This window comes from Cydia pomonella, chromosome 1 (genome assembly GCF_033807575.1).
Source record: "Cydia pomonella isolate Wapato2018A chromosome 1, ilCydPomo1, whole genome shotgun sequence".
In the NCBI taxonomy this organism is placed as follows: domain Eukaryota; kingdom Metazoa; phylum Arthropoda; class Insecta; order Lepidoptera; family Tortricidae; genus Cydia; species Cydia pomonella.
This window is the reverse complement of record NC_084703.1, coordinates 49,454,288-49,477,378: the sequence shown is the minus strand read 5'-3', so window position 1 is coordinate 49,477,378 and position 23,091 is coordinate 49,454,288. Positions and strand designations below refer to the sequence as shown.

Below are 23,091 nucleotides of genomic sequence, written 5' to 3'. Positions count from 1 at the left end.
AAGACGTTTCGAGTTTGGTCACGTGACGTGTGCCAAAAGATATTTTAAATTCAATATTTACAAAAATATGGTCATTACAGGTCCCCTAAAAGTAGTTTAACATGTTCTTATAATTCAAAAGAATTTATTGGGATACAATTCTGCCCTAAGATTTGTACAGTCAGCGTCAAATACTTCGTAGCAGTCAAAGTGGCCAAATAGTTCGGTACACCATACTAAATATATGGTGTACAGAACTATTTGGCTACTTTGACTGCTACGAAGTATTTGACGCTGACTGTACATGGAAACAACCCTATTGGCAAGATTTCGGTAACGTCTCATGTTTGTATAGGAATCGAAAATATAAATTTTGAAATGAAGGTATATTTTATTTACTGTGAAACTTTTACAATATTTTACTACATTCCGCTACTAGCAGACAATAACACCTAATAGGGAATATAACGCAAAACTCTGCGTAGGGGGCGCTACTACCACAATCCATCACAATCTGAGGGTCTACCGCGTACCAAGAAAATCCAAATTTCGGTATCTAACCTCTCTATCACTCTTTCATATTCCAGCGATGAAGAGGCAGATAACTAAATTTAGATTTGTCTGTACCCCTAGTGTAAATTTTATCGACATCATAACGTGACGAACGCGTTTGCGTTAAGTGTCATTTTGTATAGGATTTTGAGTTTCCAAAACGTCCCGCTTGGCGCGCTCTTTCTAAATCCAATACAAAATGAGATTAAACGCAAACGCGTACGTCACGTTTCGAAATCGAATTTATTTACACTAGGGGTGCTGGTAGGCCCTTTGTAAACAATCCGTCTTGATGCATCAATATCATATTTAATTATCTGTGAAAACTTGTCAATAAACAGTTTAAGGCACAGTATGTATAAGTTACTCTATGGTTTACTAAAGGTGCTAGCTGAACTCTGGCGGCAGAATATTGCAGTAATATTCCATTATAACTGCAATGCCGATAATTATATAAGCATTAAATTATGGAGTGTGGAATTAAAAATAGTGAAATCTGTTATGGTAGAACTGTTGCAAAAGTCCAGTGGTCAGCTATAAATAATAGTTCCAAATCTCTCCAGAGTAGCGCTAGAGTAGCTAAGAACCTAGGCGCTATTGACGGAGTGAAGTTTTTTTTTTATACTACGTCGGTGGCAAACAAGCATACGGCCCGCCTGGTGGTAAATAACCATAGAGACTATACATCTCTATTGTATTGTAGTAATTATTTATTTTAAGATTATTATAATGTAATGTTTACCCAGGTATTGGCTGTTGTATTTATAAATGTTGTTATGTATTTTTCATGTCACTATATGATGTTACTATAAATTGACTTGTAAAAGAGCCCTTGAGGCCTACTTGCAGAATAAATTTTTGAATTTTGAATTTTTTAATTTTTGTAAGCAGTCTCCGTAGCCTATGTACACCTGCAACTCCAAAGGAGTGCGCTGTCTATGATTAGGTTTTTTTGGTCATGTATTCTAGGTATTGTAGCGCCACCTATTCATGGTTTTTTGATTGCACTTTTTGGTACATGGAGATTCCATTCAACTTTTCATCAACTTTTTTCCTTTTTTCACATAGTAATTTAACAAAACCATTTCATATTCAATGCATAATTATCGTCAGAAACCTAACAGTGACTAACTTTCTAACAATTCATACTTATTCGGAACACGATTTTCTGATAACTTCATTATATTAGGTACAAAGTTTCTATTTGATATTGAAGTATTGAAGTCCAACCTCGCGTTTGGACCACCGCCTCGCTAGAACTGCATCATGGTCTTGATGTCCTTGACGATCACGTCCAGGAAGAACCGCTGCGTCGACTGCGTCTGGAATTATACTTTTATTAGTATTTTTTATGTATATAGGAAAAACATGAAAGATGAAGTGTGCAAAAAGGAAGCCACGGCGGAGGTGTCAACTTCAAACTTTAAAATTTATTCAGCAAATAGGCCATGAGGTCACTTTTCACACACATACACGTCAATATGGAATTTACATACAAGCAAAAATTATAAAGTATAATTAACTAAAAATATCAATACAAACTTAAGTATTACTTATTACATAGATATGTATATTCTCTTAATGTCGAATTATAAAATAAAACTATAATAATAATATTTAAAAAAAACACACACACAAACAGATACGGTCACGTCTGAAAATATCGATACGAAAAAAGTGCCAAAAATATGTATACACGATTTTTTTTTTTTTAATTTATTGCCCATTAAGGTAAAATATACATATTTTAGGCACATTTTTCGTACCGATATTATCAGACGTGACTATACAAAAAAAAACTAAAAATATTTAGAGGCGTGTCAGAACCAAAAAAAAAATATCCTTAGAGATGTATAAGGTCTCCAAGAGTCTAAATCCTGTATAATTAAAATATTAATTAAGAATGATATTAGAACCAACGATTCTCGACCACCACACACACACGGAAGGCTAAACGTCACCAGAGTGACGTTCCGGTCGCGTGACCTACCTCCGCGCAGTCGAGCAGGCTCTGCGTGAAGCGCTCGCTGAAGGCGGCGGCCAGCTCCTTGCGCAGCTCGGCCGGCACCGCGCCCGGCGCGGCCTGCCACGTGCCGTTCAGGGCGGGGGCTGGAACGATACATTATCCTTACTTTCAAAATTCAAATGTATTCTGCAAGTAGGCCTCAAAGGCTCTTTTACAAGTCAATACAACATTTATGCTAACATCATATAGTGACATGAAAAATACATAACAACATTTATAAATACAACAGCCAATACCTGGGTAAACATTACATTATAATAATCTTAAAATAAATATTTACTACAATACAATAGAGATGTATAGTCTCTATGGTTAAAAACACATTAAATCTGGAGATGTAAAAGGTCCCCAATGTCAGAGTACTAATACTAATAAAATTTGGAGGTGTAAAGTCTCTCCAAGTGTCAAAATAAAATTTATACTTTATTTTCTTTATAATTTATTCTTTATATTTAATTTCAATTAACCAACATTTAAGAACTATTACTTTCTCTATTAAGAACTGATTTTTGTTAAAAATTGTTTTATATACCTACTAAATTTATTTCTATTTTTTAAGTTATTAAAAAAAATGATCGTTGAAAACACAGCTGCCGCCGGCGACAAGCCACTGTCCCCGGACGGCAGCAGCGCCCGCATGTCTGCACCTATACCTACTGTTCCCATGACAATGTAGTAACAGACTGACTAAATAGGTAAACAAACCTAGTTAGTCTGTTATTGCTACTAATGTTTATGTTAGCTTAATGTTTATCTAGTCTGCCTATCTAAAGCTATTACAATTGTTTGTAAGAAATCGCACTCGCACTATAAATATAAATCAAGTAAGCAATAACTTACTTAACAATGTTGGAGGGTAGAATAAGTTTTCTGCCAACAAACTGCTATGCAGTTTGGCAGATAAGTGATCATAGCCGATGTAATTTCTCTTTTATAAATAAATAAATAAAATAAAATAAAGTGCCACGAGACAGCTACTGACCGTCGGCCCGGTGCTTGGAGCACTGCGCCATCCGCCACAGCAGGTGCAGCGCGAGGCAGGCGGCGTGGCCGCACTGCTGCAGCTGCCGCCGCAGAGACCGCGCGCGCGCCGCCGGCGAGTCACCGGAGTCCCCGGACGGCAGCAGCGCCCGCATGTCTGTCAAGTTTTTTATTTATTTATTTATGTAGGAAACAAACAGTCACATATTAATATATAGTACCTGGGCGACCGCGCTTTGCTCGGTTCTAACTATTTATTGTAATATGGTGGTATATAGGTAATAAATTAATAATCTTAAATACATTTTTTTACTAAATTAAACATGTCTAAAACAATAAAAAATACATATAAACTTGAACATATAAAAAAAAAAAAAACAAAAGTTAGTCACCGGGCGAGATTCGAACCCGTAACACTCGTTTCTAGCCGTCCGCGTCTTAACCCGCTGGACCAGACGGACAGTATCAGGCAGCACGAAATTAGCGACCATATTCTGCGTCGAAAGAAAAACGCATAATAACTCGAAAACACGCGTTTTCCCAAACATAAGACTAATCTAGATCGATTGTATACCCCCAAAAACCCCCATATACCAAATTTCAGCGAAATCGTTAGAGCCGTTTCCGAGATCACAGAAATATATATACATATATATATACAAGAATTGCTCGTTTAAAGGTATAAGATAAGCTTAAGTGATAACAAACAGACAAACTTTAGTTCCATCGAAAATAAAATAATACATAGTTAATTACAGATCGAAACAGGGAACGTATTAGGCATCTTCTTGTCTGTCACGCGTACAGGGACTACAAAACATCGGTAGGTAATAACAAAAGTTTTCGGAAAACCTTTCATTTTTGTTACAAGCTTTTATCGCTGACTGTACCTTCTACGGGCAACTGTAATTGTACCTATTATTTGAAAAGTCTAAATTAAAAATTGTGCTTATTATTTTCAAAATTCGAAAGTATGTTTGTTATAATTGTTAATCGTGCTCGTGTACCTATTATCTTATTTACTGAATGTTACTGTTAAATTCAACTTTAAATTAAAAATACCCAATAACTGTACTTTTTTTCGCAGCAAAGGCATTTTGTATTAAAGTGGTAACTGTTTTGGCTTATGTTCTAACTTTATCTTGTACCTTATTGTATTATTATGTGCTATATGTTTCCCAAAAAGTTATACACCGTGTTTTTTTTTGATTTGCGTTAATTTCGAGGGTGCATTCCTGAGCTTAAATTAAGTAATTTTCTCAAAGACACCGATATTCTAATTAACTCCATTTCGGAGATAATCAATCATAATTTTTTATATTATAAGGCCCTTACGAACGTGTACACTTGCCTTAGGGCCTGTTTACTTATTGATTAGTGTTTAGTGCGAGTACATACATTTGCTACTAAACGTACGTTTGCTACTCGGACGATCGATGTTAGAAATGACATTGATATATCACAGTTTTCAATTGTTTGGTTGAGTTAAATGTAATGCCCATGTTACAACAACGCTATATGCAACATTTAGTTACTTTTTATAAATATAAAAATTGTAAAAAAAAAACAAAAAATTTTTTTTTTTTTGAAAATTAACTGTGCCATTTAGTTTCCTTAAACGTACTTACCGAAACCCCGGAGTTAACGCAATTCAATAAAAACACGGTGTATAAAAAAAAGTAATACTCATCGAAACAATTCTAAAAACCCCAAACACAAATAGGTTGCGTTGTATTATCTCATAGTTCCTATGGCCACCTCCTGTCTCCATCATCAGATCATGCTCGACGGCGCCATAATATTGCATTATCACCAGACTTACATACGTATGCAAATTTTCAGCCTCATAGGGACCCGGGAAGAGGGTCAAAATTTACTTGCAAGATTTGAACCGTACAAACATACATAGTAACATTGGAAGTTAGATAAAAGCTTGTAATGAAAATCAGAACACAGAACGTCTGTGATAGACCGACACACACCGAATTACTGCTATATTGTCAGAAAATAGCAATAATTGCGTATCACATGTTCACATGAAATAGAGGCAGTTTTCGCAATGCTGCGTCTAAATGCTGGAACAATGTGCCGCCACCAGTAACAGAAATACCTCTATTTTGGACGTAATTTAAAGGCATACCCGGGCCCATTTTCCACATGGAAATGCATTTTATTAGTTATTACTTGGGAAATTTTCCTAATATTTCCGTTATATTCCCCAACTTTTCATCATGAACCAATCATGGGTTCCGAAATTTCAGGTTTAAATGATAATTAACTCAACCTGTTAGAGATTTTTATAACAAAGTTCTTCCCGAACAATAACGTAGTTAAAACGTAAGATGCATAGTGAAGTTCCGTGTAGTCAGTTATCGCTCCGTCGGGGCACAGAATAAACACTAGTATTACCATACAGAAATGACACTTCCTACAAAACAGAAGTTTGACAGCGATTCAGGGACGAATTATGCTGTCCCTTTCTAATGTATGGCACTATCCCTTTCGGCCATTTAGGGTTGTCAAAATTCTAATCATTATCTTATCTGTGCTCGTGTAGGGAGTCAAGTTGTGCCAACCCTAATAATTGCTCGGAGTAATGCTGAGCCGAACGGCGCCGAGAAAAGCCGAAAGGAGGAGTGTCGCCCCACTGGTCGGGGTGAAGGGCTAACACTTACCCAGCCGATGCAGGGTGGTGGTGAGCGCCTTGTTGTAGTGGTGGGCGTGCGACACGGAGTCCTGGAGCAGGGTTAAGACTGCTGTGTATGGTGGTAGTGGACCCGGGGCTTCGCCGTTCAGGAACCAGGACTCCACTGTGTTGCGCGTGAACGTTAGAATGTTGCACACGATCTGGAAATAATTTCAACTTTCTATTATCATTTCACAATAATTACACATGGTGTATACTCCGAAATAGCTATTATGAGTTGAAGTCGCTTTTTCAAAGGTTTTACCTAAGATTTTTTTAAATCAGTACGGTGACACATTTTCGGTAGTAACTAAACGCATTGGTATTATTCAAGATATTACAGTGTGCACTAAAAAAATCACCTGAATTCAGCTCGATAATTAATTTGTAGACAATATAATTATAATTGAATTCACTCCTCGCATCAGCGCCTGAATGTGATGTGTTTGCAAGTAGATGGATGTCAGTGCGTGATGAATGTCTGAGGTTCAGCGAGATGATGGATATTCGTCCCTCCTCTGTGTTATAAGTGTCACCTGTATTCTAATTAGTATTTTGATGTTTCATGTCAACTCTTTCCAATTATACATGTCTAGATTGTCTAGGTTCAATATGTAATTTCACAGTGCTTTAGTTTTAACTGTTATACTGTGTTAATTAAAATGAATAAATAAAATAAATAAAAATAAAATAATAAATATACAGGGTGTCCCAAAAAGGACGCGCCATAGCGACACTGGAGGTAGACCAGCCTGAGAGGGTTCCAACCAACCTAACATGACCCTAGTAAAAGTTGCACCGTTTTCAAGTTATTTGCAATTTAACGTTTTTCGTGAATTTTGACCGTTTTCAGCATTGTTAGGCTCAGTGTGCACTTATAAAGCCCTTAAAATAAGTTTTTTTTATGTGTACGGCACCATGAATAGTTAATTAGGATAATAAAAGAGATATTTCATCGATAACTTACGTGAAATGTAAAAAAACAAGGGCTTGATCTAAAGTTTTATTCGCAGCGAAACATCAATTTCAACTTTGACCACCTGCCGTGAAAAAAAACTACTTAAAAGGTAACAAAAAAATAACGCTATAATATTAAGCATTTTATGCAGATTCTAAAATGGTATAAAACATGCACATTTCTGCCATAAAATAATGAGTTATTATCATCTTTCGAATGCCTCATAAAGCTAAGTTGGCCTAGGGAATCTGCAATCCTTTTTGGATATGTTTCGAGCTGCCTCCAATTACGCGTACCTAATTCATCTTGGATTCTTATTGGCTTTGAGTGCAAGTTCTCAAATGGTTAAGAGAGTGAGACAACATGAAATGCACTCGCTCTATCTCGCTCTTTTTATCTCAACTTTGTCACACGGTCAACTGCTACCTGGGATTATCCTACGGATTATCTCTTTAAAAACAGAAGGAGGAGGGATAGCCACTAGTCATCCTTATCTCTAGTAAGTATTTAGGAATCCTAATCCTGATTAGTTCGTTACCGTGTGTTTCGTGCAATTGTTGTGTTATCTTTGCTGCTGTGTATTCGTGGTCCTAAACAAATCTACTTGGCTTTCATCTGGACTCTGATTTCTTTTTGACTTGGTATGTTTGTGGGACTGAAACGACAACTTGGCACCGCTCACGGACACTGATTATTGCTTTTTGGAACCTCTCCATCACAATGGCAGATCACAACTACACCGATCGTGAGTACAGTGACATGCACATGATCTATGGAGAAACTAGGCGTGTCTCTAACAGAGGAATTGTCTCATACAACGCCAGATCAGCTGCAAGATTGTACAATCAAAGGTATGCCAATCGGCATGCCACGAATCATGAAATCATTTTAAGAGTTGTGAATGCATATCGAAATGGCAGAAGGCCAGGACAGGCTTACGCTGAAGGAAGGCCCCGGACTATTGACGACGACGTGGTTTTAAATATGGTACAAAGAGAGCCAGAAATTTCTCTAAGAAATATTGAACGTCGTATCGGCGTAAATAAATCCTCAGCGCAGAGAATTTTAAAACGTCATAAATATCATGCGTATCATATTCAACGCCTGCAAACACTTCTTCCGACGGATTACGCACCCCGCGTTGAATTTTGCCGACAAATGCTTCAAAAACTGGAAGAAAATGAAAACTTTTTTAATGAAGTGATGTGGAGCGACGAATCCACGTGTAGAAGAGATGGGTATCTCAATCTCCACAATATTCATAGCTGGCAAATTGAAAACCCACACGAAGGGAGAGAAGACCGGTCCCAACATCAATTTAAAATTAATTTGTGGACGGGAATATTTAATGGCCAAATAATAGGACCGGTCGAGTTGCCAGCTATTTTAAATGGGAGAAATTACCTGCAGTTCTTGCAAAACGATCTGCCAGTTTTACTTGAAGACACACCGCTCGCACTGAGACAGAGGATGTGGTACCAGCAAGATGGCTGCCCAGCACATTTCGCTCGCGATGTTCGCGACCATCTCTCGCAGACATTCCCAAGAAGATGGATCGGCCGATTAGGACCAGTATTATGGCCACCGCGTTCGCCGGACCTAAATCCATTGGATTTTTTTTATTAAGGATGCTTAAAAGACAAGGTCTACTCCGAGCCAATAAGGTCCCAAGACGAACTACGGCGACGTGTATTTCTGGCAGCACGAGACATATCCGAAATTAACTTAAGGAAATTAACAAGAAATTTCAGAAGACGCTGCCAAGCGTGCATACGAGTCGGTGGAAAACAATTTGAGCACCTGTTGTAAAAAATAAATAAATCAATGAAACTTCAATCTGTATTACATTGAACCTTTCTTACTTCATGATATCCTTACTTAGTAGCAATGATATCATAACAGCTTACGCATTCCGGAATGCTTATTAGATATGGATGACACAATTGTACAAACAAAAGCTTACACTTCTGTCTTCAAAGAGATAAGCCCTACGAAAATCCCAGGTAGCAGTTGACCGTGTGACAAAGTTGAGATAAAAAGAGCGAGATAGAGCGAGTGCATCTCATGTTGTCTCACTCTTTTAACCATTTGAGAACTTGCACTCAAAGCCAACAAGAATCCAAGATGAATTACGCGTCATTGGATTGCAGATTCCCTAGTCCAACTTAGCTTTATGAGGCATTCGAAAGATGATAATAACTCATTATTTTATGGCAGAAATGTGCATGTTTTATACCATTTTAGAATCTGCATAAAATGCTTAATATTATAGCGTTATTTTTTTGTTACCTTTTAAGTAGTTTTTTTTCACGGCAGGTGGTCAAAGTTGAAATTGATGTTTCGCTGCGAATAAAACTTTAGATCAAGCCCTTGTTTTTTTACATTTCACGTAGGTTATCGATGAAATATCTCTTTTATTATCCTAATTAACTATTCATGGTGCCGTACTCATAAAAAAAACTTATTTTAAGGGCTTTATAAGTGCACACTGAGCCTAACAATGCTGAAAACGGTCAAAATTCACGAAAAACGTTAAATTGCCAATAACTTGAAAACGGTGCAACTTTTACTAGGGTCATGTTAGGTTGGTTGGAACCCTCTCAGGCTGGTCTACCTCCAGTGTCGCTATGGCGTGTCCTTTTTGGGACACCCTGTATATAACTTTAGTATAGGTCGACATAATTATGCGACTTCTCCAATCAGGTGATATACACCGTGGGCTGGTAAAACCAGACATATTTTAATTCCTGAGGTCATGAGGAGCAAAAAATTTTATACAAGTTTTGGGAAAATTCGGCAAAAAAAATTTATCAGACAAAAAAAATTTTTATTTTTTTTGCTTTTTCTTCATACGACTCGTTATTTCTTCTTACATCTTGTCGAAAAAAAAAACTAATTAGTTACAACGAATAACTAATGTTTTTTTTATTTACACTATAAATTGCGAGTTTCTTTTAAACTTTTATGTCTGCCAACAGGTATATCTAAACCAAGTCACATAGTGGCAGCGTCGCAGCCTAAAATACGTTTTTCACTAAGTTATTACAGAAACAATTTTTTACAAAAATTGTCATTATCTCTAAAACAAGACCGATTTCAGAAAACTTTGTATCACATTTTAGTCTTTAAATGCGGTCAAGAATACACCTTTAAAATTTGTCGGGTTTTATCAGCCCACGGTGTATATAGAGTATATTATATCCAGGTCTGAGGTGGATAGTCAAGGCTGGAACATCTAACAGAGCCGCTAGTAACAGGCGATGTACTATACCCTGTAGTAAGTAGTGAGGTCCAGGTCTGGTGCAGTGGACGCCCGCTGGAACCTCGGCAGCAGGGCCGCCAGCAGCAGGCGATGTACTATACCCGGTAGTAAGTAGTGAGGTCCAGGTCTGGTGCAGTGGGCGCCCGCTGGAACCTCGGCAGCAGGGCCGCCAGCAGCAGGCGATGTACTATACCCGGTAGTAAGTAGTGAGGTCCAGGTCTGGTGCAGTGGGCGCCCGCTGGAACCTCGGCAGCAGGGCCGCCAGCAGCAGGCGATGTACTATACCCGGTAGTAAGTAGTGAGGTCCAGGTCTGGTGCAGTGGGCGCCCGCTGGAACCTCGGCAGCAGGGCCGCCAGCAGCAGGCGATGTACTATACCCGGTAGTAAGTAGTGAGGTCCAGGTCTGGTGCAGTGGGCGCCCGCTGGAACCTCGGCAGCAGGGCCGCCAGCAGCAGGCGATGTACTATACCCGGTAGTAAGTAGTGAGGTCCAGGTCTGGTGCAGTGGGCGCCCGCTGGAACCTCGGCAGCAGGGCCGCCAGCAGCAGGCGATGTACTATACCCGGTAGTAAGTAGTGAGGTCCAGGTCTGGTGCAGTGGGCGCCCGCTGGAACCTCGGCAGCAGGGCCGCCAGCAGCAGGCGATGTACTATACCCGGTAGTAAGTAGTGAGGTCCAGGTCTGGTGCAGTGGGCGCCCGCTGGAACCTCGGCAGCAGGGCCGCCAGCAGCAGGCGATGTACTATACCCGGTAGTAAGTAGTGAGGTCCAGGTCTGGTGCAGTGGGCGCCCGCTGGAACCTCGGCAGCAGGGCCGCCAGCAGCAGGCGGGTGCGCGCGACGCGCTCGGCGGCCAGGTCGCCGGTGCCGAAGGCCGGGCAGGCGGAGCAGCGCGCCAGCACTGACGTCAGCCACTCCACCTCGATTAGTAGCCCTGGGGCTGAGGTGGGGTGGGCGGCGCTGGAAAAACGTTACAATTTTATATATTTTTTTTTTTAAATAGAGAGGAGTTCGCATTGACGTGTCTGTATTTTATATACAGGGTGGCACATTCAAATCGGTCAGTATGGGAATGTCTGAAACTATAAGACATACGAAGATTTGTTCTTAGGAACCATGCCACCGATTTTGATAAAAAGTAAAACTGCATTCATACATTTGAAAAAAAACTGTACCCAGCTCGGGAATCGAACCCGGTTGTTTTGAAAAAATAAACTTACACTTTTTCTATTTAAATATCGATTGTGTAGGTCTTAAGCTGTAAATGTCTCTAAGAAACATGATGTCTAAAATGAATAAAATGCATTGTTTTGACATACTTTAATTTATCATAGTAGGTGAAAGACACAAAAATACCGAAGCATTGATTTTCAGTTCCTCACTTTCAGTAAACTCAGATAACTACAGCCACAGAAAACCTAGGACTCGAGGCTTTGCAATATAAAAAAAAGCGGCCAAGTGCGAGTCGGACTCGCCCATGAAGGGTTCCGTACCATTTATGACGTATTAAAAAAACTACTTACTAGATCTCGTTCAAACCAATTTTCGGTGGAAGTTTGCATAGTAATGTATATCATATATTTTTTTAGATTTTTCATTCTGTTATAAACCTAAATATCATTTTTGAAGACCTATCCATTTTTGAGTTTCAGTTCTAAGTATGGGGAACCCCCCAATTTTTTTTTTCAATTTTTGTGTAAAAATCTTAATGCGGTTCATATAATACATCTACTTACCAAGTTTGAACAGTATAGCTCTTATAGTTTCGGAAAAAAGTGGCTGTGACATAAACGGACAGACAGACGGACATGACGAATCTATAAGGGTTCCGTTTTTTGCCATTTGGCTATGGAACCCTAAAAATGGTACATTTTAACAAGACTATCGCGTTATCATAACCCCTCGATGCCCAGTGCTAAATGATGTCAGTATTACACAGTATTGAGTCTAGATATTGTATAGATATAAATGCCTGGATTCAGACGGGATATTAACCTTTTCAACGCTTTCTCCCTCGCATCAAAATGTGGCATACACGCCAATATGTCAACTATTGAGAAACGAATTTAAACCTTATCTGTCAACAATAAAATTGCTTTGACAGCGTCTGCCATGACCTCTTTAGTGGTCGTTGGCGTGGTAGGCACGACAGCACACGACCACTTTAGTGGCTCTTGGCGTTCAAAAGGTTAATAATGTGCAATATCGACGACCGGTCTGGCCTAGTGGGTAGTGACCCTGCCTACGAAGCCGATGGTCCCGGGTTCAAATCCTGGTAAGGGCATTTATTCGTGTGATGAGCATGAGCCTGAGTCATGGGTGTTTTCTATGTATTTAAGTATTTATAAATATTTATATATTATATATATCGTTGTCTAAGTACCCTCAACACAAGCCTTATTGAGCTTACTGTGGGACTTAGTCAATTTGTGTAATAATGTCCTATAATATTTATTATTTATTTATATTTATTATTATAATATGAAACCAGCCCCAAAAGCGGCGCATACCGTAGAACCATGTCCATGCACTCCACGTTGGTGTAAAGGAGATGCATGATGAGGTGCACGCAGCTCTCGTTCTCGCTGCCCAGGGTTGTCAGCAGCGCGTCACAAAGCGCCAGGGCCGGGATCAGGATTTGACGATATCTAGAAATATTACAATTTTCTTTCTATTCAAATTCCAGTAAAGCGATAACAAAGGAACTTCAGATGTAAATGAAATGAAATGAAATAAATAAATGTTTATTCAAAAGACAAACCTTAAAAACTAATCACAACTTCCGCCAAACCAGAGTATGGTTTGTTGGCAGACGAGGCTCCAAATAACATTAAGTGAAGGTTATTTGTCTTATATAGCTGTTAATCTTATACCTTTAAACGAGCAATTCTTGTATATATATAAATATATATATTTCCGGGATCTCGGAAACGGCACTAACGATTTTGCTGAAATTTGGTATATGGGGGTTTTTGGGGGTAAACAATCGATCTAGATTAGTCTTATGTTTGGGAAAACGCGTGTTTTCGAGTTTTCATGAGTTTTTCTTTCGACGCAGAATATGGTCGCTAATTTCGTGTTGCCGGCCACTGTCCGTCTGGTCCAGCGGGTTAAGACACGGACTGCTAAACGAGTGTTACGGGTTCGTATCTCGCCCGGTGACTAACTTTTGTTTTTTTTTTTATATGTTCAAGTTTATGTATAATTTTATAATTTTTATTGTTTTAAACAAGTTTCATTTAGTGAAAAAATTTAGTTAAGATTATCACCTATACACCACCATATTACAATAAATAGTTATAACCGAGCAAAGCTCGGTCGCCCAGGTACTATTCATATTAATAGCAATAGCACTGGCAAATTTATATTTTGGATTTTGTAAGTATTTACCTACTTACTGTTATTCTAATTGTATTGACAATCCTTATTGGAGCTATAATTTTATTTCATTAGTACTGTTATTATTTTCATTTTTATTTTATTTTGACGATCATGATAGAAATTCTTATATTTTTGACATCAATGCAAATTTATTATGTAATTGTCTTTCATGAAATAAATCATCTAATCTAATCTAATCAAACAAGACAATACAGCACTGTGTACTATCTTGTTTGTCATTACTTAAGTATTACTATTACTATATCTGTTTATATATATTAAACTTGTCTCTTAATAAATTACTTTTACTTTATTGAGTTTTTAAATTTAGTTTGTAGTACGCTGCTTACTTTCTTTTTAAATGATTTCTTTGTTAATTTTTTTTTTAACGCTGATGGTGAGTCATTAAACTAGGTACCATATATTTTCTACATCTTTGTCCAAAATAGTTCTCTATTTCGGAACAATCTTTGATTAGAAACAGGTTTTTTAAACTCATTATTACAAAATTGTTCAGTATATACAGTTTAAACGTTAACGACCGGTCTGGCCTAGTGGGTGACCCTGCCTATGAAGGATGGTCCCGGGTTCAAATCCTGATAAAGGCATTTATTCGTGTGATGAGCACGGATATTTGTTCCTAGGTTATGGGTGTTTTCTATGTCCTGATATCGTGGTATACGCCGTCCAACCAGCCTTGCAACCTTTGCCTCTGCGGCTCTAGCCATTGTCGACTAGGTGTTGTATTATCATAATAACTTAGGATATTTCATTTCACGTTAAGTTTGAACGTAACTACGATGAATGACAATTTTTTTTATTACTCCCTTGGTTGCTGTATGCTCCTTCCTATAGTGTTTTATATTTTTTTTATATTTATATTTTTATATTTATTTATTTGGAGATCCAACAGCTCTGACATAGAAAAATATAGTTGTAGACATAGTGTTACCTGTCGGCCTGGTCGGGCACGAACTGCTGCTGGCTGGGCGCGTGTATGTCGGGGTGGCTGCGCAGCACGGAGAGCTCGGCGAGGGCCTGCAGGGCGCCGTGCGCCAGCAGGGCCCCGGCGCCGGCCGCGGAGCCCGCCACGCGGGTCAGCAGCGCCATCTTGGACTCGTACAGGTAGATCACGCGGAGGGACTTCGGGTTGGGCTCCACCGCCTGTGAGTGACATTTCCTTATTTATTTTCTTTAGCCAAAGGGATTATTTGGAGACATGGCATATAATGACAAAACGATGTTATTCCGCAAGGAGGACATTTTGTGGATAGAACTTAAAACGAACGCAATAATTTACTAAAAACGCCCCAATCGACCATTCCTACTGTTGGCTAAGACTGAAGTCCTTTGAGTCCTCTGCTATCAGACTCAACTCAGTTTTTCTAGTCATTAAATTGAATTTGAGTCCTTATAGAGACCCAAGTCTTTTGAAAAGATTAGAGCCCTTTAAAGAGAACTCTCAAACTATGTACAAAAAAAGTTTTTTTCATTGTCTCTATATTAAATTCATTGGTTATGTACAAATCATTACAAAATTGCAATTTTCCTTTGTGTTACCCGTAAATAAAACCTATACATTTTTTGTCGTCGATCCAGTCTCTTCTCGGGTCTACGTCTATGAGTGTAACACTAAAGCTCACCTCTCGAAGCCCCTCGTCCATGGACAGCAGGCTGTCGACCAAGGAGCGCAGCAGGCCCTGGTTGCTGGCTTCCATCCCGTCTGTCCTCAGGTCTACGTCTATGAGTGTATCACTAAAGCTCACCTCTCGAAGCCCCTCGTCCATGGACAGCAAGCTGTCGACCAGGGAGCGCAGCAGGCCCTGGTTGCTGGCTTCCATCCCGTCTGTCCTCAGGTCTACGTCTATGAGTGTATCACTAAAGCTCACCTCTCGAAGCCCCTCGTCCATGGACAGCAGGCTGTCGACCAGGGAGCGCAGCAGGCCCTGGTTGCTGGCTTCCATCCCGTCTGTCCTCAGGTCTACGTCTATGAGTGTATCACTAAAGCTCACCTCTCGAAGCCCCTCGTCCATGGACAGCAGGCTGTCGACCAGGGAGCGCAGCAGGCCCTGGTTGCTGGCTTCCATCCCGTCTGTCCTCAGGTCTACGTCTATGAGTGTATCACTAAAGCTCACCTCTCGAAGCCCCTCGTCCATGGACAGCAGGCTGTCGACCAAGGAGCGCAGCAGGCCCTGGTTGCTGGCTTCCATCCCGTCTGTCCTCAGGTCTACGTCTATGAGTGTATCACTAAAGCTCACCTCTCGAAGCCCCTCGTCCATGGACAGCAGGCTGTCGACCAGGGAGCGCAGCAGGCCCTGGTTGCTGGCTTCCATCCCGTCTGTCCTCAGGTCTACGTCTATGAGTGTATCACTAAAGCTCACCTCTCGAAGCCCCTCGTCCATGGACAGCAGGCTGTCGACCAGGGAGCGCAGCAGGCCCTGGTTGCTGGCTTCCATCCCGTCTGTCCTCAGGTCTACGTCTATGAGTGTATCACTAAAGCTCACCTCTCGAAGCCCCTCGTCCATGGACAGCAGGCTGTCGACCAGGGAGCGCAGCAGGCCCTGGTTGCTGGCTTCCATCCCGTCTGTCCTCAGGTCTACGTCTATGAGTGTATCACTAAAGCTCACCTCTCGAAGCCCCTCGTCCATGGACAGCAGGCTGTCGACCAGGGAGCGCAGCAGGCCCTGGTTGCTGGCTTCCATCCCGTCTGTCCTCAGGTCTACGTCTATGAGTGTATCACTAAAGCTCACCTCTCGAAGCCCCTCGTCCATGGACAGCAGGCTGTCGACCAGGGAGCGCAGCAGGCCCTGGTTGCTGAGCGCGTCGATCCAGTCTGTCCTCGGGTCTATGTCTATGAGTGAGTCTATGCACGCCAGCGCCACCATGCGACACGCGTCGTGCCCCGCTCGAACGCAGTCCGCACCTGCAGAGATAAATAAATATTAGTGATAAATAATTAATTTATTCAACCTTTATTGCAACAAAATTGCAACTTTTTAGTGCAATTAAACTGTAAAAGTGATGATTGGTGGTCTGTATTCAAAAGCGATGTGTCCTAAACAAACGTTGAACAGCAACACAGTGAACAGACCAAACAAAAATTGAAAACAAATATAAAATAAGTTTTAGGCAAAAGAATTATTTTTGCGACAAAGTTTTATCGCTGACTGTACCTTTCTTTCCACAGGCAACTAATACTCATCGAGACATTTCAAAAAACCCTAAACACAATTAGACTGCGTTGTTTTATCACAGAGTTCCTATGGCTACCTCCTGTCTCCATCATCAGATCAGCTCTATGGTACCATAATATTGTATTATCACCCGACTTACATATGTATGCTTTTCAGCTTCATTGGAAACCGGGAAGTGGGTCAAATTTAACTTGCAAGATTTGATTACAGACAACAGGACAGGTGAAACTAAGTAAAAGCTTGTAAAATTACATGCATGCTTACTTGCATGTAGTACACAATTAAACCGGTAATTTATAATTGCGTAATTTACATTTCTATGTAATAGTTTTCTTAGTAATGTAGGAAACTTTAGGCCTTTTTTTAGTTCATTTACTTTAGACATATTTGTAAAAGGCTGTTTGTTTTTTAAATAAATAAAAAAATACCAACCTATAATACTGTACAGATTAACCCCGTAATATTTAATATCATCGATGACCATGCTCTTCAGCGAAGACTCCTCCTTATTATGCCGCACTCGCGAAGCGTCCAACCGGCTCACATACGTCGTGTCCTGGCTGTCCTCATCATCCTGATGCTTCATGTTAACTATATTCAGGAAATTCAGCAACGCCCCGTACAGGTTCACGCGGAGTTTTTGAGACTGGTCGCCTGATACGATGATCCAGGAGAGGATTTTGTGTAGGATAAACTTGAGGGGTAGAGATTTGGTTTGCATCTGGCTTGAAGTGAAGAATGTGGTATCGAAGTCTGAGGATTTCGAGTTGGATTCTTTCCTTTGCAACATGTAACAGTGTCTTAGATTGACTAGGAGTAATAGCACAGTTCCGGAGGCCAGAACACCCAGTTGCGGTATGACCGGTGGTTCTGCATTAGGTATTTTGTTAAGGAGGTCTTGTAGTATGCTGATGAGGAGGTTCTTCTTGGCGTCGAGGGTGAGCAGGTCCTGTGGCACGACGCAGAAGATGATCTCGGTGAGCTGGCGCCAGGAGTCGTAGTAGTGCGTGAGTGTGGCCGCTAGGTTACGCTGTTTGTTTACTTCTGTGACGTAGTCGAGGACCTGGAATTATAGTCTTAATTAGTCTAAAGTTTAAGAGGAAAAGGGACGGCTGCTTCTCCATTTTTTTTATGATACAGGAGGCAAACGAGCAGACGGATCACCTAATGGTAAGCGATTACCGCCGCCCATGGTCCATACAAACGTAATCCCCAATTTTCTCTCCAGATATTAGCATGATGGAGAATATTTTATCATAATTTGCTACCATAGCTATGCTCCTACATTTGACTATTTTAGATTTATTGATTATAATAAAACTTTGGTGCAAAAAAACAGATTTCATACAAATTTTTTAATGCTCCTAACTTTTAGATAATAGGGTTGTTTCCATCTACAAATCTTAGGGCAGAATTGTATCCCAATAAATTCTATTGGATTATAAGAACATGTTAAACTACTTTTAGGGGACCTGTAATGACCATATTTTTGTAAATATTGAATTTAAAATATCTTTTGGCACACGTCACGTGACCAAACTCGAAACGTCATTGAATATTCTGATGACGTCACAACTCTCGGATTGACACTGTTGACAGTTAGGCGATAAACAACAAATGACAAATGTCAGTTGACAGTTCGTATCTTCTACTCGTGTATGTAGTTATGTGTCAAACCGTAAACTGTGACGTCACACAATTTTCAAAGAGCGTTTTGGGCGCGAAAGCATCTGTCAAAATATATTTTGTTAATTTAACATATTTAAAGCCGTTTTTAGTATAGAAGTTAAATTTTAGGGCAACTTTTAGTTAATATAGAACGTAATACAAGCGTTTCAAAAAATTGGAAACAACCCTATTGAAAATAAGATAAAAACAAACGAACAACGACATAGTTGTGGTTGATTTACAACAAATATCGTCAAAATATTTTCAATAACTTAATATCCAGACAGGAAAATGAGGACTATGTTTGTATGAAGCGGGTCCTCTACTGTCGTCTTAAGAGCTTAAATAACATCAAACATCGTCAATAATGCCTTTTGCAAAGAGAAGAATAACTTTTCGAATCTAATGAAGACTACTTCCTTCCTGAAGTCCTAGGAAGCAAAAATTTGGTATGTAGCAGTATGTAGCAAAAAAATTGGAAATTTATAGCCCTTAAGGGGATGAAAAGGGGGGGTGGAATTTTGTATGGGGAATCAATAACCGATTTAGTTGAAATTTAGTGAAGGATATAGAATAGATATCAACCCCAAAATCACCCGTAAAGGTGAAAAGGGAATGAAAAGGGCATTAGGGGGAATAGAGGAAAGTTTGTATGGGGGATCAGTAAAAAAAGAAGATTGTATAAAAGATGCCCCCAGATACGTATTTCGGGATTTTTAATAGTAAATTTCCCTTAACCATTTAACTATTTGATTGTACCCATTGGTAGGTATTTCATTGTAATGTGTAATCTTCTTATTCCTGTATTCGTGCACTACCTGTCACTAAAGCTTTTTGTTCTTTATATCCTGCTACCCTAAAGTTGTCTGGAAGAGATCTCTCACAATAAGAACGCCCGTTGCTTTATTTACATTGTAAATCTGTTACTGAATTTTTCTTCTGTGGTGCAATAAAGTGTATTTACTCTACTTACTGACTTACTTACTTTACCATTTATATTAGGGGATGGAAGATTGTCATAAGCAACTTACAAAAAGAAGTGAAATCCTATCAAAAACATTTTCATGGAAAATGATGCCTAGACTACCATAAGGCTCGCACTGTCAAAAAGTTATCAGATTTCTTATAGAGCCAAGCTTCTAACTCTACAAGCCCTTACTTCACAAACTCTACACCTTAGCCAAAATATGTGGCTTGGCCGTTTCGTTACTACAAGTATACTTAGTGAATAAACTTGCACCTTACGCCCATGTGACGGTAGCGAAACGGCCATGCCACATATTTTGACTACGTTGTAGAGTTTCTGAAGTTAGGGCTTGTAGAGTTAGAAGCTTGTCTCTACGAGAAATCTGATAACTTTTTGACAGTGCGAGCCTCGTGGTTTCGTCTTGGCAACATTTTCATGAAAATGTTTTTGATAGGATATTATGTATATGACCTAATTTTGGAACTGTTAGATCGTTAGTGGTTCGAAATAAGTGAAAATAACTGCTTTTGGTTTTCAAGAACCTCCTATTGAGACTTAATTATGCGTTGGAGTGGCAATAAGAGTATTTCTAGGCCTTAAAGTTGCAATCACTTTAGGTTCCAAAAGGGCCGTAAAGTTATCTCTTGAGCCACTATTGGTGATATACTATTCTATTATACTAGTCATTCGACTCCAAAGTCTGGAGCATCGTCGCAAGGTTGCCAGCCTAACGATCTTTTACAGGATACATTTCGGAGAGTGTGCCGAGGAACTGCACAACCTTATTCCTCCGTCCCCATTTCACCATCGGACTACCAGACAATCGGCACTCCGGCATCGCTTCATGGTAGGTATTCCACAAATACGCACGAAGCGTTTTGCTTCAACATTTCTTATGCGAACTGCCAAGGAGTGCAATGCCCTGCCCGAGTCTGTGTTTCCGCATGAGTACAATCTGGGTCTCTTCAAGGCTAGAGTAAATAGGTATCTCATAGGTAAGCGTGCTCCACCGTAGACCGCATCATCACTTACCATCAGGTGAGATCGTGGTCAAACGCTTGCCTATCGTTATAAAAAAATAAATAAATTTGGAATTAAAAGTTCCAAATAAGGGTATGTTCCCACTTATATGTAAAAGTTGCTTATAAGTGACTTTAGGGCCTTATATAGCACTATTGCTTCTTATTCAGTGACAATTAAAACCTGCATGCAACTTTAAGCAGCAAAATCGACTTTACCCAACCATAAGTAATAAAGTAGAAGCCCAACTGGGGAAGTACCTCCACCTTACAGAAAACCGCAGCCAAATAACACTTGACCCTACTCATAGTGTTGTGTTCCTGCCGGTGAGTAAGGTTGCCAGAGCTCAACGAGGGGGGTGGGGTTAGGGTCGGCAACGCGCATGTAACTCCTCTGGAGTTGCAGGTGTACATAGGCTACGGAGACTGCTTAACATCAGGCAGGCCGTATGCTTGTTTGCCACCAACGTAGTATAAAAAAAAAAGTAGAAACAATAAACGTTCCTAAGCAACTACAAGTGACAGGATAAACTCATATACAATTTTGAGTTGTGTTTAAAGGTATAAGTTTTATCAAACACCGTTAAACCACTCATTTAGAACATAAAGCTATAAGATAAGCTGCAAAATTCACTAATGTGCTGCTTGGGTGGTGGCCTAGCGGTAAAAGCGTGCGACTTGCAATCCGGAGGTCGCGGGTTCAAACCCCGGCTCGTACCAATGAGTTTTTCGGAACTTATGTACGAAATAACATTCGATATTTACCAGTCGCTTTTCGGTGAAGGAAAACATCGTGAGGAAACCGGACTAATCCTAACAAGGCCTAGTTTACCTTCTGGGTTGGAAAGTCAGATGGCAGTCGCTTTCTTGGGATTAGTTGTCAAGCGGACCCCAGGCTCCTATGAGCCGTGGCAATATGCCGGGGCAACGAGAAGAGAGAGTTATGGAATATAGGTAGGCTATACACGTTAACACAAACAGTTTTATTATGAGTCTATTGTTAGAACAAACAATGTCAATATCAGTATAAAGAATAGTAGCGCGTAGGCAAAACAAAAATATTGATAAACGAAGCTAGGGCAATATATATATAACATATCTATAATTTTTTTAAATTCCGCTACCTAAAGGTTGTCTGGAGAGATCGCTTTTTAGCGATAAGACCGCCTGTTGTTTACCTCTTCTTTATGTGTTGTATTATTTGTACTGTTTCTGTATTGAGGTGTGCAATAAAGTGTATTCGTATTGTATTGCATAGGTCTAAAGGTATTAGTATTATTTATGCATCTACTATAACATTATTACTCAAAAACGATATATAACCCAAAAAAGACGTACTTCATGCCATATGGCACTCCCGCGCAGCTTTTCACCTGATTGTGTAATTTGAATTTCAAATTGGATTAATTGAAATAAAATCTAAATTGTTAATGGTGGTGGCGTACCTTCTGTATCTCGGCGGAGACGAGCGCGCGCTGCGGCTGCGACACGGGCAGCGCGGCCAGGTCGCGCGCCAGCAGCGCGTGCACGCGCGATACGGAGATGCGCTTCGACGACGGACCTGCGGCACGTTGTGCTAGTTTCATTTCACTTGAATATATTTAACCTTTTGAACGCCATGAACACGTAATGGCGTCGTAACTAGTCGTGCCCACCGCACCAAAGATAATTATTGGTGTAATGGTGGATGCTGTCAACGTAACCTTCACACTTCCGAGTAACACACCTCCGGAGTAAGGCTGGGGTACCTGCATGTATGTGTCAACTGGCTATGGCCTGCGCCAGCAGCGTGGGGTTGAACAGCTCCCACTGCGGCTCCGGGGGCGGCGGGGCGGACACGGGGAGGGCGCTGAGACACCTCCGGAGTAAGGCTGGGTACCTGCAGATATGTCACAGCTGGCTATGGCCTGCGCCAGCAGCGTGGGGTTGAACAGCTCCCACTGCGGCTCCGGGGGCGGCGGGGCGGACACGGGGAGGGCGCTGAGACACCTCCGGAGTAAGGCTGGGTACCTGCAGATATGTCACAGCTGGCTATGGCCTGCGCCAGCAGCGTGGGGTTGAACAGCTCCCACTGCGGCTCCGGGGGCGGCGGGGCGGACACGGGGAGGGCGCTGAGACACCTCCGGAGTAAGGCTGGGTACCTGCAGATATGTCACAGCTGGCTATGGCCTGCGCCAGCAGCGTGGGGTTGAACAGCTCCCACTGCGGCTCCGGGGGCGGCGGGGCGGACACGGGGAGGGCGCTGAGACACCTCCGGAGTAAGGCTGGGTACCTGCAGATATGTCACAGCTGGCTATGGCCTGCGCCAGCAGCGTGGGGTTGAACAGCTCCCACTGCGGCTCCGGGGGCGGCGGGGCGGACACGGGGAGGGCGCTGAGACACCTCCGGAGTAAGCAGCCTTCGCCTTCCCATTCCTATGAAA

At 40.8% G+C, this 23,091-nt stretch overlaps 1 protein-coding gene across 1 annotated transcript in view; it reads right to left on the bottom strand.

Moving 5' to 3' along the window:
* Positions 1-350: 350 nt before the first annotated feature.
* The window catches only part of LOC133529160 (nuclear pore complex protein Nup205), a 77,731-nt gene continuing 54,990 nt past the window's right edge, over positions 351-23,091 (bottom strand). Inside the window, exons 26-36 of the mRNA XM_061866810.1 lie at positions 22,942-23,083; positions 22,115-22,230; positions 17,448-18,078; positions 16,572-16,744; positions 14,774-14,985; positions 12,951-13,088; positions 11,190-11,400; positions 6,214-6,385; positions 3,540-3,695; positions 2,522-2,640; positions 351-1,853 (exon numbers count right to left, since the gene is read on the bottom strand). Of these exons, the coding sequence (XP_061722794.1) occupies positions 1,785-1,853; positions 2,522-2,640; positions 3,540-3,695; positions 6,214-6,385; positions 11,190-11,400; positions 12,951-13,088; positions 14,774-14,985; positions 16,572-16,744; positions 17,448-18,078; positions 22,115-22,230; positions 22,942-23,083 (2,139 nt within the window). The 3' untranslated portion in view covers positions 351-1,784. The remainder of the gene's footprint in view (positions 1,854-2,521; positions 2,641-3,539; positions 3,696-6,213; positions 6,386-11,189; positions 11,401-12,950; positions 13,089-14,773; positions 14,986-16,571; positions 16,745-17,447; positions 18,079-22,114; positions 22,231-22,941; positions 23,084-23,091) is intronic.